The sequence below is a fragment of the Notechis scutatus genome, chromosome 2, assembly GCF_049901735.1.
Source record: "Notechis scutatus isolate UNSWTSFEM ecotype Mainland chromosome 2, rNotScu1.2, whole genome shotgun sequence".
Lineage (NCBI taxonomy): Eukaryota > Metazoa > Chordata > Lepidosauria > Squamata > Elapidae > Notechis > Notechis scutatus.
The window spans coordinates 123,446,626-123,462,291 of record NC_142010.1 but is presented as its reverse complement, the minus strand read 5'-3'; the positions used below and the strand labels follow the sequence as shown (position 1 = coordinate 123,462,291).

General features: G+C 38.2%; 1 protein-coding gene across 5 annotated transcripts in view; it reads right to left on the bottom strand.

Moving 5' to 3' along the window:
* Window positions 1-13,135: 13,135 nt before the first annotated feature.
* LOC113417418 (cholesterol transporter ABCA5-like) overlaps window positions 13,136-15,666 on the bottom strand; it is a 48,024-nt gene continuing 45,493 nt past the window's right edge. For all 5 annotated transcript variants that reach the window (XM_026675811.2, XM_087956054.1, XM_087956057.1 and 2 more), the window contains 2 exons: window positions 14,596-14,651; window positions 13,136-14,172 (listed from right to left, as the gene is read on the bottom strand). In XM_026675811.2, the coding sequence (XP_026531596.2) occupies window positions 14,065-14,172; window positions 14,596-14,651 (164 nt within the window). In that variant the 3' untranslated portion in view covers window positions 13,136-14,064. The remainder of the gene's footprint in view (window positions 14,173-14,595; window positions 14,652-15,666) is intronic.

Sequence of the window (15,666 nt, the reverse complement as noted above, 5' to 3'; positions counted from 1 at the left end):
TCTTGGTTTTGGGGGGGTATCTCTTTTCAGTTTAGATTGGTGATAGTGTTTCTTTGGAATCCGTTGGAAATTAATACGTTAGTGAGGGTGTGTAGTTCTGTTCTCAGGTGGTCTTTGTCAGCTAGGCGTTTGGTTTTGGAGATGAGGGTCTTGGCTACGGAGTTGATCTGTGCAGGGTGGTGATGGGATTGTGCATTTAGGTAGTAGTTGGTGTGTGTTTTTTTCTGGTAGATGGTGTGTCTTAGGGAGCCATTGGGTTTTTTGTAAATTAGGACATCCAGGAAGGGGAGTTGGTTGTTGGTTTCTGTTTCCATGGTGAATTGTATTTTGGGGTGTAGGTTGTTAAGATGTGTGAGGAAGTTGTCCAATTTTTCTTTCCCGTGTGGCCAAATTACAAAAGTGTCATCTACATATCTGAGCCAGAGTTTGGGTTTGTGTTCGGATTTGTCTAGAGCGTTGGTTTCAAAGTGTTCCATGTATAGGTTAGCAATGACGGGTGAGAGGGGTGATCCCATGGGTGCTCCTTCTATCTGTTTGTATCTTTGTCCATTGTGGATGAAGTATGTGTTGGTTAGGCAGTGGTTGGTCAGATCTTGGATGTGTTTGGGGGGGGTTGTATTTTTTTTGGATGGCTGTCAAGGCTTCTTTGATGGGTACTTGGGTGAAAAGGGATATGACATCGAAGCTCACGAGTAGGTCACTGGGTTGTAGGTTTTGTTTCTTTATTGTTTCTATGAAGTGGAAGGAATTTTGTACTTGTGAGGTGATGGATTCTGTGTAGGGCTGGAGTTGTTTGGTGAGAAATTTGGCAAGATTCTATAGAGGTGAGCCTATGGAGCTGACTATGGGTCTGAGTGGTATTTCTTCTTTGTGTATCTTGGGGACGCCACAGAGCTTAGGGCATCTGGATGATTTTTCTCTGGGGATGATTCTCTGCTGAAATCTCTTCGCTGATGGGAGACACTTTTATTTTGGATTTGGTGGTTTTTTCTAGGTAGGTGGTGGGGTCAGTATTCAGAGGTTTGTAAGCAGGGTCTTGGAGTAGGTTGGATAGTTTGGAGTGGTAGTCCGATGTGTTCATTACGACTGTGGTGTTGCCTTTGTCTGCTGGGAGAATGACTATGTTGCTGTCTTTCCTCAGGTTGGTGAGTGCTTTTTGTTCTTCTCTGTGTAGGTTGCTTCTGGGTGGATTGCTGGAGCAGAGGATGTTGGTGACTTCAAGTCTGATTTTGTTGGCTGCATCTGGGTTGATTTTGGTTAGGCTAGCTTCAACTCCGCATATAATGTTTTCAGTGGGGATGCGTTTGGGGGCAACTGCGAAGTTGAATCCTTTGGAAAGGACATTGGTTTCTGCTATGGTGAAAGTATGAAGAGTCCTGTCTGATATGTTTTGTACTGTTTGTTTCATGTGTTGTTGTGGGGAAGGGTTGGGTTTCTGGCATTTCTCTAGTCTGTGGAGTTTCCTGGTGTGTGTGTCGGTCTTGTGGGAGGTTTCTGTTTCGGCTCTCCAGAAGGCTAGTTGTTTGGATTTATCCCAGAGTGCTGGGTGGATTTTGTTGCTGAGTTTGAGATGGAGTGTGAGTAGGTCTCTGTTGGTTTGGTCTAGTAGGAATCTTTTCTTGTAGAGTTCATTTCTGATTAGGGCTAATTCCGTTCTTTTCAGGATCCTTTCAGTGGCTGAAGTTTTGGAATAGAATTTGAGTTGGAAGCATGTGGGGATCACATTTTTGTCTCGGCAATTGCGTAGGAATGTGAGAACACACAAGATGGTGGCTCTTCGGACTTCAAGTTTCTCGTAGGTCCTGGTTAGCCAGAAGGTTTCAGAAGGTTTCCTCCCGTAGAGGTACGATATTTGTTTTCGTAGATTTTCATGGGTACAGGTATGTAGGTCTAGGTGTGTTTGGGTCTTCTTCTCTTGTCACGTCCATCTCCTCTTCCTGATTATCATTCCAATCACTGAGCCATGCTGGCTCATATTTCTCTGCCATGTCCTCCTCACTTGAGCTCATATCAGCCACAGGAGCTGAATCCAAGTCCGGAGCCACAACATAAAATATATATATATATATATATATATATATATATATATATATATATATATATATATATATAGATAGTGTGTATGTGTAGATAGATAGATGTGATGTGTATGTGTATGTGTATGATATATGTGTATGTATATAGATATAGATATAGATATAGATATAGATATAGATATAGATATATATATATATAGAGATATAGATATATAGATATATATGATATATAGATATATAGATATATAGAAGGCCATAGATATATAGATACATATAGATATATATATATATAGATATAGATACACCCATACACAACACACAGATATATATATATATATATATATATATATATATATATATATATATATATATATATATATATATATATATATATATATATATATGGCATTCAGCTTTGTTCGGGTATTTTCCCACGTCATAGTAGTGGTGCTTTTAAAGTTGTAGCAACGTTTCAGCAGAATCTCATCTGCCATCATCAGGCTTTTGTATAGTGTTCGTCTGTGAGTTAGACTTTTACAGTGGTTTCAGATTTAAATTTGGGGCAGCCTATTGCTGTGCCAGAATGGTTTTTTTTCTTCATCCTGATTGGTTGAGAGTCTTGGTCTGTGTTTATTGGTCTTGGAGTTTGCTGTGTTCTGCTTCTAATATCTTCTGTCTGTTTTTTTTGGCTCTTTTTGTATCTTGATTGGCTGGCAACATTGTGTTACTTTATTGGAGGCCTTTAGTGCAGCTTGGCTTCGGGTAAATGGACGGCTATCATTAGTTAGGAAGCTGGGTTTCATCTGGGTGCCTGGTTGGGATGTGTTTGAGCTGGAGGTATCAGGGGGGATCTGTTTGTGCCCAGGTGTTTGCCTGGCTTGTGGTGTGGAGATTTGTTTGTTTGTGAGTGCAGGCTTCCAAATGATTGACAGCCTGGTGGAATCATCTCTTCTGTTCATGCTTTCTGGTCTTTTTTCAATCTCTATGGCTTCTCTGATGATTCTGTGGCTGGGATTTTCTATAGTGGCTAGGGTTTTGGTGCCATTGAAGTTGATTCTATGACCTGTGGCTTCCATGTGTTGGACTAGTGAGGAAGTGTGTTCCAGCTTTTTGACTGCATTTTTGTGTTCATCCAGGCGGGTGCTTATTCTTCTATTGGTCTGTCCAATGTATGTGGCCGGGCATGATGCACAGGGGACTTTGTATATGCCTTGGTTTTCCAGGTCAATTTTGTCTTTGGGGTTTCTGAGGATGGCTGCTATTTTTCTGTCTGTTTTGAAGGCAGTCTTGATGTGGTGTCTGTATAGTATCTTACTAATTTTGTCTGTAGTGCCTCTTATGTAGGGCAGGACAGCTGTTCCATGGGTCTGTTCATCTTCTGGGTCTCTATTATGTCTCAGTGTGTTTTTGTGGATCAAGTTGGTGATTTTGCTTTTGTGGAAGCCGTTGGCTGTCAATATTTTAGTCAGGGTGCATAGTTCAGTCTTAATGTGTGTCTTGTCTGTCAGGCATTTGGCTCTAGTAATTAGTGTTTTAGCCACAGAGTTTATCTGTGCTGGGTGGTGGTGGGATTGGGCGTTGAGGTAGTGGTTGGTGTGTGTTTTCTTCTGGTATATGGTGTGTCCTAGTGTGCCATCTGTTTTTTTGTAGATTAGTACATCTAGGAATGGTAGTTGTTTGTTTGTTTCTGTTTCCATGGTGAACTTGATTTTGGGGTGTGCGCTGTTTAGGTGTGTTAGGAAATTGTTTAGGTTTTCTTGTCCATGGGGCCAAATCACGAATGTGTCATCAATGTATCTTAACCATAGTTTGGGTTTGAGGATGGCATTGGCCAGGGCTCTGGATTCGAATTCTTCCATGAACAGGTTTGCAATGACAGGTGACAGTGGTGATCCCATGGGGGCTCCTTCTATTTGTTTGTATCTTTGTCCTTTGTATATGAAATATGTGTTGGTTAAGCAGTGTTCTGTTAGTTCCATGAGGTGTTTAGCTGGTTGGTATTTATTTTTGATGATTTCAAGGGTCTCTTTTATCGGGACTTGAGTGAATAGTGAAACCACGTCAAAACTTACAAGCAGATCTTCTTGCTCCACGTGTAGATCTTTGATCATTTCCAAGAAGTGGTATGAGTTTTGTACATGAGAAGCTGCTGTTTCAGCATGGGGCTGTAGCTCTTTTGCTAGGTGTTTAGCTAGGTTTTGTAGTGGTGCTCCTCTGGAGCTGACTATGGGTCTGAGATGTATGCCTTCTTTGTGTATTTTTGGGAGGCCATATAGTTTGGGGCATCTGGAAGATTTCTCTCTGGGTATGATCGTGTGTTGGATCTCTTTGCTTATGTGGCTGGTTATAATTTTCTTCTTGGTTAATTTTTCCAGATATGTGGTTGGGTCTGTGTTTATGGGTTTGTATATGGAGTCTTGGAGTAGGTCTGTCAATTTTGTTTCATAGTCTTTTCTGTCCATTACTACAGTGGCATTCCCTTTATCTGCTGGGAGGATGATTATGCTGCTGTCTCTTTTCAGGGTTTGTAGCGCTTTAATTTAATTTTTCTGCAAGTTGCTTTTGGGTGGTTTGCTTGGGCATAGGATGTTGGTAACTTGGTGTCTTATTTTATCAGCTTCATCTGTATTTAATTTAGTTAGGCTGGATTCTACTGCACATATGATGGATTCTGTGGGGATTTTTTGGGGTGCTATAGCATAGTTGAATCCTTTGGTTAGGACTTCTGTTTCTGTTTTGGTGAGTTCTCTGTTGGAAACATTGTACACTAATTGTTTCAGGTGTTGTTGTGAGTTGTTGGGGGTTTTCTTGTCATGTTCTAATTTCTTTAATTTTTTCAAGAGCTTTTCCTGTTTGTAAGTGCTTGCAGATTCAGCTCTCCAAGTTGTGAGTTGTTTTATCTTGTCCCAAAGTAGAGGGTGGATTTTGCTGCTCAATTCCAGGTGTAGTGCTAGCAAATCTTTGTTTAACTGATCTAATTGGAATCTCTTACTGTGGAGCTCGTTCCTTAGTAGAGCCATTTCAGTTCTTTTCAGGATACGTTTAGTGGCTGCTGTGCTTTGATGAAATGTTAATTTGAAGCAGGTTGGTGTAGTATTGTTGTCTCTGCAGCTGCGTAGGAATTGGAGGTCACATAGTATTCCTGCTCTTTTAATTTCCAGTTTCTCGTAGGTTTTGATCTGGCTGTTTAATCCCTCCCCGTAGAGGTTTGATATTTGTTTTCTTAAGTTTTCGCGGGTACTTACATGTATGGCTTTGTTCGGGTATTTTCCCACGTCATAGTAGTGGTGCTTTTAAAGTTGTAGCAACGTTTCAGCAGAATCTCATCTGCCATCATCAGGCTTTTGTATAGTGTTCGTCTGTGAGTTAGACTTTTACAGTGGTTTCAGATTTAAATTTGGGGCAGCCTATTGCTGTGCCAGAATGGTTTTTTTCTTCATCCTGATTGGTTGAGAGTCTTGGTCTGTGTTTATTGGTCTTGGAGTTTGCTGTGTTCTGCTTCTAATATCTTCTGTCTGTTTTTTTGGCTCTTTTTGTATCTTGATTGGCTGGCAACATAAGGGGGGGGGATCTAAAATCAAAGTGAAGTGGTTTCGCCCCCACCCTGGCCCCAACAATATGGAGTTTTTCTAGGTAAATCTAGCTATACCAGTCATACACCACATCCCCTCAGAACAGGCATTTTTATACATCTTACAAATTATATCAGCGATGTTGATTGTTTGAATATATTTATCTCACCACATGCCTTAACTTTTGGAGGGCTTTTCTATGTCTCTGGGCAGATTTTCTAGGCTCCTTCATGGATGATTATGTCACTTATTTTTTTCTTTCCAGAAACTTTCAGCAATCTGAAAACCCGACTCTGTAGTTTCTTCCCCAAACCCCAAAAACTTTAACCTTAGACTGTCTACTATTGACCTCACCCCTTTCCTAAGAGGTCTGTAGGGGGCGTGCATAAGCACACCAACGTGCCTACCATCCCTGTCCTATTGTTTCTCTTATTCTTCTTTTATTTTTCTTATATGTACCCATTTCATGTATTCACAACTATGTATACACTTATACTTATTATCTTGTAAACAATTGGCAAATCAAATAAATAAATAAAATAAAACAAATAAATAAATAAATAACTAAATAAATAAATAAATAACTAAATAAATAAATCTCTTGTGGCACCATTAGAGTAAAGCAGAAATTGAGGGGCGGGGCCCAAGACCGTCCGTCTCCCAGCCCTAGAGCATGTATCATTGAGTACAGGCAGCCTTCGACTTAAGACCACAATGCAACCCCAAATTTCTGCTGCTAAGTAAGAGCATTGTTAAATGAGCTTTGCCCCATTTCACAACCATTTTGCCATAGCTGTAAAGTGAACCATGCAGTCATTAAGTGAAACTTAACTGACTTCATTTGCTGGGAAAGTCATGAATGCTGATTACATGACTGGGAAAGTGCAACTGTCATAAATGCTTGCCAATTGCCAAGCAACCAAATTTGGATCACATGACCATGAGGATGCTGCAGCGGGCGTATAGTAAGTGTGGATACTCATCATAAGTCATTTTTTTCAGTGCCATTGTAAGTTTATTTTTTTATACATATATATATATTTATTTATTTTATAACATATAAAAATCCCATTTTTAGTTAAACAGTATGTTGTCTGGGTACAAATATTTCTTAGGAAATAGTAATCAAAATGTTTACAAGAATATTTATTACATTGGTTTTAGTTCTATAATAATAATGACAATAATAATAGTTGCTTATCCATTTTAACAAACCTCCCTTATATCATTAGTCCTTTTCTTTCATCTACATTTCTAACTTGTTTTTATTAGCTAACCATTGATTAAAAAAATCCTGTCAAAAAGTATTCAGTTTCTTCCTTTTCCTTAATTATAAGTGTTACTCTATCCATTTCAGCACATTCTAATATTTTTTTAAATCACATTTTCATCTGTAGAGTTCTCTTCTCTTTTCCATTGTTGTGCAAATACAATTCTAGCTGCAGTTAATACATATAAAAGTGCCATTGTAATGTTAAACGGTCACTAAACAAATGGTTGCAAGTTGAGAGCAGCATAGAGGAGAACTGTGAAGGTTCCTGTATGTAATGGCATTGTCCCTTTTGATCCCCAGCACCAGCTGATGAAGCACATTATTCTGATCAGCCTTTGCAAGCAATGATAAGCCACTTATGAACAAAACAAACCCCTTTTCAAAACAGGGCAGGAACAGTCTTTTATTCATGTGAATAAACAAAAATCAAACAAAATTAGTCCCAACAAAGCTGGCTCTCACCAAGGAATCCAAATTGCTTGCTGTATACTTGAAAATGAATGGCTGTGTGCAACAACAGGTCACTCCCAAACCCCTACTATTTATTTCCCAGCCAGGGAGGGGCTGGCTAGTGTCTACATCTGCTTTTCCTTGAGAGCTGGCTTATTGCTTTCCTTTGCTCTCCTCTCCATTCCTCTCTATGCATATGCACATCTGGGATGGGCCCCATCTGTGCCTCCCCCTCACTCAGCTCAGGCCCGGAAGACAACTGCCTCTCCACCTGGGGGAGGGTGGAAGGCCCTGGCTCTGCCTCTGCCTCTGCCTCTACTTCCTCATCAGAGCCTTCCAAAGCTGGCCCAGGCTCCTCCTCCTCCTCCTCCTCTGACTCTGCTGCTAGTCCTTCTGGCAGCCGAGACGCCATAACACACATCTGCTCTATTTTTCACTCTCTCTCGCTCTCTTTTGCTTTTGACATTTGGAGCTTTTTGCAGACAAGCTCTCTAGAAGTGGGGACTTTTTGCTCTGTGTTTCATCTGTACACACAACCCATGAAAGTACCATTCCTTGTGATTACGCCTGAATGTTGGTGAACGTCTGGCCTGGGACAAGTCAACCGGTTCTTTTATATCTGTTTCTTCCAATACAGTGGATGCAAAAGTTTAGGTCCAACAGATAGCCCTTGACCATTCAAAGTGACAATGGCATTGAAAAAAGTGACTTATGATCATTTTTCACACTTACTACTGTTGCCATATACCCATGGTCATCTGATCCCCTTTTGCAGCCTTCTGACAAGCAAAGTTCATGGAGAAGCCAGATTCATTTAACAATCATGCTACTAACTTAACCAATGCAGTGATTCACTTAACAACTGTGACAAAGGAGGTTGTAAAATGGGGCTAAACCTACTTAACAACTGTCTTGTTTAGTAAGAGTAATTTTGAGCTTAATTGTTGTTGTAAATTGAGAACTATTGGTTTCTGGGAATCTCTAAGTGAAGTTGGCTCAACCTCTACATGTTCAATATGACATATTTCTGCAACTTTGAATGTGTATTTATAATTTGTGTGCAATCATTTACAGGTTAAAAAAGAAAATGGTGAATATGACATGCCTTGTCAGGCAGTACTTTGGGAAACCGTCTATGCCAAGAGTAACAGCTTCCAAATACTTCCTATAGAAAGATAAGATTATTTCTCATCTTGCCTTTGGAATTTTTCTCTCTTTTTCTGTGCAGAACTTTTTCTAGAAATAGCATGCCCTGAATATTTGACAGATATTCCATAATATTTAAGTCTAGGGATGCCAAGATCATCCCCAAACATTTATTTTTCTTCCTTCAAATGCTATTTTTGGAAGTATCAAATTGTTGTCATGTCAGGTTTGATTGCTTCAGTAATGTGGGACATTAACTTACTGATCTTTAATTGAATCTGTTCTTCCATCCCCTTGAACAATATTCTCTGTGTGGATGGATGCCACAGAAGCCCAAATTCCTGTGCTTAATCATACTTTAAACCAGTGTTTTCCATTTTCTTTTCCTTTATTACCCAAAACTGCTTATCAGAAAGTCTTCCTGAACTTCAAGGAACTGTCATAAATCCTTTTCTTCAGCACCGCCTGCAACTTCAAATGGTTACTGAAAAAAATGGTGTAACTTAAGAACTACCTATGTTATTAAAAAGAATGTCTTGAATGATCTTGCCATTTCATCAGTTTTCACCTTAATAGGAATACTCTGGGAGATTTTCAAATACATTTAAGTAAGTGTGGCAATTATTAAGTCTGTTGTGGATTAATTGGTTTATTACCCCTCCCCCTCCAAAAAACATGTTTACTTAATTTTGGGTAATTTTCTCAGGTTTGGTAAGCCATGCTTTTAACAATGTCTATAGTGATGAGGTTAGAGAAAAGGGTTTCTTCTTAATTGTTAGTTGTATAAATCATAGATAGTATTGTAGATTTATGGACAACTAATCAATGTCAGTTAAACTACTCTCTGGTGATCTTCATATGCTATATGGCAGAATGTGTTTTCCAAGTTTTTGAGAGTGTTTGTTCCTGTTGAAATCACTAGTTAGAAATATTAAGGTATTGTTTTTATAACATTCTCCTGCCCCTGCATTAAATTATCATCTAAAAATGGTTTTGTGTTAGAAAATTTTTGTCTATTTTTACACAAGGTACAATTGCCTAATAGTGCAAAAGTCATTACTCCCACCGTGCCCATGGTCAGTGGTTAAATAACAATAGTGAATAAATCTGTCCCAGTGCAAAATTTGAATGAGATGAACAAAATGAAATAATAACAATGTGATTAGGAAAGCCTTTGACTTCTCTGGCTGTATCAGTCACAAAAAGCACAGAGAAACAAAAGCCAAGGCAACAGTTTTATTATGAAGCACCTCTTAATATTTTGTGGCACTCCTGACTAAAAAGACAACTTTTCCATGTGACTTAGCACCTTACTCCAGCAGCGATATCCGAGTGCTTCTAGCTGAAGCTTTCCTCATGACATTTATGTGGAGAGGTAGGAATATAAATTTTTGTTTCTTTCAAAATGTATGAACTCACCAGATGTTTACTTCAACAAAGAAGCAAAGCTGATTTCTGTATCCCTATGACATTCATAAATTATTCCTCTTTTTTATTTTGTCTTCTCTGTCCAAAAAGAATTTGCAGGAACATTTTAAAAGCTCGTAGGCCTATGCATGTATCTTTAACTGTTCACCTGGCTAGCAGGAATGTTGATGGTAATTAATAATCCTTTCAACAGGTCAAAAAATTATTTATGCACTATATTTATAAATGGACATATTTCTTAAGTCAAGTGGGATTTATTCAAGTATTCTGCCTCTCTGCAGGCTGTGTCTTTTTCTTGGCTATCACTAAAACCCACAACTGGGCTGAAGAAAAATTGTAGCTGCCAAAGGAAGAAGCAGATATGCATAAAATATTGAAAGAGCAAAGCAGCAGCTCCACCTAGAGGTCTGGGGATGCTATTAACTGTCCTTTCAATTATAGTTTTGTGTCCCATCAAATGTGCAACTATTTATGTTCAGCGGTGGGTGAGAAATAACTAGTGGATTTGACCCGCAGAAGACTTTATGACAGTAAAGCTATGAAATATCTCAGCACCCCCAAGTTAAGAGGCACGGTGGGTGAGTGCCTTAAAGATGCCGGAGATGGTTTTTGCTCTGACGGTACGAATCCTAGCACCTCATGGTGGAGAGAGCTCCCATCACTTGCCTCAGCTTCTGCCCACCTAGCAGTTTGGAAGCATCTTACATGTGAGCAGCCATTTTGCGCAGACGGATAGACCCCTGCTAGTGTTGGAACTGCTCAGATGCGACACCCAACTGCAAGTGACATTGGTGATGAGAAAAGACCCCAGATGACACCACAGATGCTACTCATCTTTCTGGTGCAAAGCTAGTTTGTCCACTCGGATGCACCTTGGAAAGTGCATGAGCACAAACTAAAGAGACTCTTTGGCAGTGAAATAACTACTTTGTGCTAACATTGTAGTCTCCTGACTAATTGTAACATCCCATATGCTAAATAATAATAACTCCAAGTTAAGATCCCTTTAATCTTAACTCCTATAACTCTTTTTCCAATGCTACAGTCTTTTCATGGAACATCTCCTGTCCCAATTGTTCTGAATGCTTAGGAGGAGGAAAAGCAATTACCATAAATTAAAAAAGGGATAGCAGAAAGTTGTTCCCATTTAGTCATGAGTAGATACCCTGCAAGCTTTCTCTGCACTTTTAGCAGTTTGCATACAAATCAAAAAGAAAAAAGAAACCCACAGTATCAGGTGGCTGATCTGAAAGAGAACACCATTTACGGCTACTATCAGTGAGAAAGCAGCAATCTTGACAAAAATCACCAGGAGGTCACTTACAGTCTTTATGTTATAGATTGTATGTTTAGTAGATGCAAAGGATGCGTCTTGATTTTCTACCTGGTAACAAATGTGGCCCTTTGAGCTAAAAAGTGTTAATGCTCTCCACTATGGGGTGTATCCCTGCACTAAGACATGCCCTCCTTCTCTCTTTCATACAACCAACAAAGGTTCAAAGACTGAAAAAAGATGGTGTTGCGTTTCAAGATATGCCGAGTAAACACTTATTTCAATTATTTTGATTCTCCAACCAAACCTAAGTGGATTATATAAGAAAATGGTCATACTACCAGGAATAATATCATGGGTTGTCACAACTGGCAAAGCAGCCCTAGTTGCTTGTTCTTTCACATATCCATTTCAAATATGGTCTTTGTTTGGTGTGACATCTTTATCACAAAATAAATAGTAGTTAATGGGAGGCAGCTTATTTTTTTTAATGGCCAAAAATATAACATCCCAAAATACCAGGAAAAATACCTCAGAAGCCTATAAACCATTCAGTCTTCAAGGCTTTATTGCATCAGATCACAGAGTACCAATTCCAAGAGTTGTGGAGATAAGCTTTTGTTCTTTTCTAGATGAAGAAATGCTGTCACCTCATTTTTCTTTGCTATCGTTTCATGTGGATTTCTCCAAGTTCTCTTATGTATTTATGTGTTTTTTAATCAATCTCTCTCCCCACCAAACCCTTCTTGGGTTTCAGGAGGTGGGTAATAGGGGGGGAAAAAAGACTTAAAGAACTGAAGAACATGACAAAATATCAGCAGAAGTGACTCTGGGATCTATAAAGAGGCATTTTGCTACTTCAGACAGAACAGTCAATGGTGATCTTTATTTCAAAAGGCAGAATACCCCAATTGGATCAAATAAAGTCAGTATATAAAACCCAACATGCATCCCCCCTCTCCTTTCCTGGCTTCAATGCAAAAGTAATTAACAAAGCAACCCTATTGTTTGGTCTGAGGGGACCAGCCAGCGTTATTGATATACAGGGAAGATGCAGGATTAGGCTTTTTAAAAAATTCTTCTTTGAAAAACTGTGTCCCATTGTTTGCTAGTTCAAATGTTCCTCGTCTTTTAAAGGTGCATCAGAGTGCTGAGAAGACCCTCACTTGGAAATGCTCTTAAATATGCTTTAATCCCTGTTCTAATTATCATTACAATAAAGTATAAGATTCTGGTTGCGTCTGTGGTACAAATATTATTGAAAAATGAAAATTAAACTTGGGGTGTTATATACTGAACAAAAACAAAAGAAAATGTGTTCACATGTGTATGTGATGTGTTCATTATATATGAACAAGTAAAATGAATAAATTTAATGATTTTATTTGTGCTATAGGTCATTAGTGTTCTTTAAGCTTGGTTGCAGAAGTTCCATTACCTAACTAGGTAACATCATTACTGCTAAATATTTATATTTGGAAAAGTGAAATAAACTTATATGCAAATGTAATACATAGTTTCCTTCAGCAATTTGCAACAGTGGTATTTTAGATAATTCAAGACAAAGTATGTAGTGGTAACAATACAATATAGTCCCTATGTTGGGTTATTGTTGACTGATAAGCAGTGATATCTAAAAAGTAATATGTTTTTGTGGCTCATTTTTTTCTTCCAAGTCAATGAAATTCATGACATTTTCTTACCTGTAACATTAGATATCAGAACGTCTAAAGGAAAGTGGAAAGCATGACAAGTAAAAAGCAAATGTCACTCATTGGGAGCACTGTTTTGTTTAAAAACATGAATATACTGACATCTTTTCAATATTTATCTCAAATTATCATGGTATTGTTTCATTCAAGAAGAAAATATCAATTTGAGGATTTATTGTATGAATAACTTTCTCATTGTTACCTAAGCCCTTTAAGAAACTTAAACCAAAATTAACACATTTAAGTTTAGATTAATTAATAATTGTTTATTATAAGATATACCTGAGCTGCAGGTCACCTAAATAACAACAATTGAAAAGCTAAGTACTTAGGCAACTGCTTTTTTTAGGATTATATACAGTATGTTCAAATGAAAACTGACAAAAGGCTCCCAGGAACCTGCAAACATACAATGCCTTTAGCAGTATCTTCTGAAAACTAATACTATAGATTAGCAACAGTTACAACAAGGAAAAAAGGTACCTTGGAATATAAAGCAATTCTTAAAATAAAATTTCATCAAATGCACTGCATATAAAAAGTTTCATAAAGATACATAAATAGTGGGGAAATTCACTGCCCTACAAACTCAGCTCATGGAATTGAGCAAAATATAGTGTAGGCTCATCTCTTAACTGAGAGCTACCTGAAGCAGGTGAAGATTATTCATTTTTGCTGATTTTACCTTCCTCCTGCAGCCTTGAGTACCTCCACCTATAATTTTTGAGATCTCCCAAGCAGAGGAGAAATATTATTTTTATAAATTTCGTTGTACATTGCTCTCTTTCTACCCCCATTGTAAAACAAAATATAAAGGAACACATGACTGGAATCCTTTTCATAAAAATAAATACTAGATTAATGCAGAATCTGATTCATTGGCTATATTATCTGATATGCAAAATACCATGCTTGCTGCAGACTTAGAAAAAGATATAGCCAATCCTATGCCCCTAGATTGCAGGTTGCACCCAAATAAGATTACTAAAAAAATAAAGCCATTTCATCCTACCTATAGCATAGTAAGGCAAAGAAGGTGAATTCTTTCAGCTATGTAAGAGTATGTTTTATATGCATAGTGCTCAGTGCATATCACCCCCAAAAGCATCAATTTTCAGAGCAAAAAAGCCCCTTAAAAAAAATGAAACAGCCGAATTCTTCAGTTTGCAACAAATCAGAAAATTACTCGATCTTCCTGGGATCTTTCCCAACTAATTGTTCCATTTAATGTAGCAAAATTGCTGTCTTCTTCCTCTTGTTCTTTGACAAGTTCCACAAATACCTAAAAGAAATGAACAGTGCATGAGTGCTTTAATGACAACTTTTCCTCACTAGAATTCCACTCAACAGGTGAGCATATTTGTGACCTGAGTTAACTAAAAGATTCAAAATTCACAGCTCTTTTGAATCCCTTAATGATTTGGAGATAAACCTCAGAAGAAGGACAAGGTTCCCCATTATCATGTGTTAAGTACTCTGTGTATAGAAAAATCTTCCTGCTCTTACAACATTGTGAATGAAATGTTGGCTCTGAATGACATGCCTTATGCCCTTGTTGCAGAACAAGAAAACAAATGGACACTTATGAAATTATGGATGGAAATGACAATTTCATATAACAAAGTGACTGCTTTGAAATTTGTGGAGAATATACATTTGGAGGGCATATTATGAATTTTTGTACCGTAAATCTTTATCTAATTACCTGGTCAAGTGTTGCTTGAGAGAAGCTGTATTCTTCAACATTAAAGGCATGTTTTGCTGTTAAAATTGTCAGAAATAATTGTTTATTATTCACTGGGAGACTATATATATTATACCATTTATACCTAGACATTTGTAAAAAGAAAACAAAATGTGATTGGGGTGGGGATTTATAGGAAATTTAATGACTAATTCTGACTTCCACATTCTATTAAGATTGTCAGACGTGTCCACTGGATTCCTTCTGAAGAAAGTGTCATGATATTTTATGCATACAGCATGACAACACATATTAAAAGGAATGGCTTTTGCAGTAGTACAACACTGTTTTTCTCATTTTCTTGCTTCTGTGCACACTTCCAAAGGTTGCACACCATCAATTATTAACATACAGGGGTGGGATTCAATTTTTTAAACAACCAGTTCTGTGGGCGTGGCTTAGTTGGTGGGCGTGGCTTGGTGGTCATGTGACTGGGTGGACAAGGCTTGGTGGTCATGTTATTGGCTGGGCGTGGCCAACTCAACATCACTCACATCAAGGCACGCATCTCCTCGCCTAGCCTCTCATGACTGTGGGGATGCTGCAATAGTCATAAGTGTGAAAAATGGTCATAAGTCACTTTTTTCAATGGTCACTCCACACACGCAAAGTACCAGCAAAGGAGGGGGAAAAAAACTCCAGAGAAGTTCCTGAGGCAGGAAGTCTAGTCCTGCCAAGAATGTAATAAGGGTTAACGGAGAGGCAGTTTCTGTAAGCAACACCAGAATGTTTCCTTCCTGCCTTCCTTACAGGATTAGGCCAATCATTTCTTCTAACAACCGGTCCGAACTGCTTAAAATGAGAATAGGTGCGAACTGGTAGAATCCCACCCCTGTTAACATGGCAGCATGTATATACCTCCAATGTAACTTTGTGAATATGTTTGACAACTTCATGCCATGATGCTTTAAATGCTATAAAAGCATAAAGGAAGTCCGAAAAACTATAAGCTCTGCAAATCAAAAAGCCATATGAAAAAAAGCTTACCAGAAATTGGATAAAAAGATAAATGCATATAGAATCATAATGTAA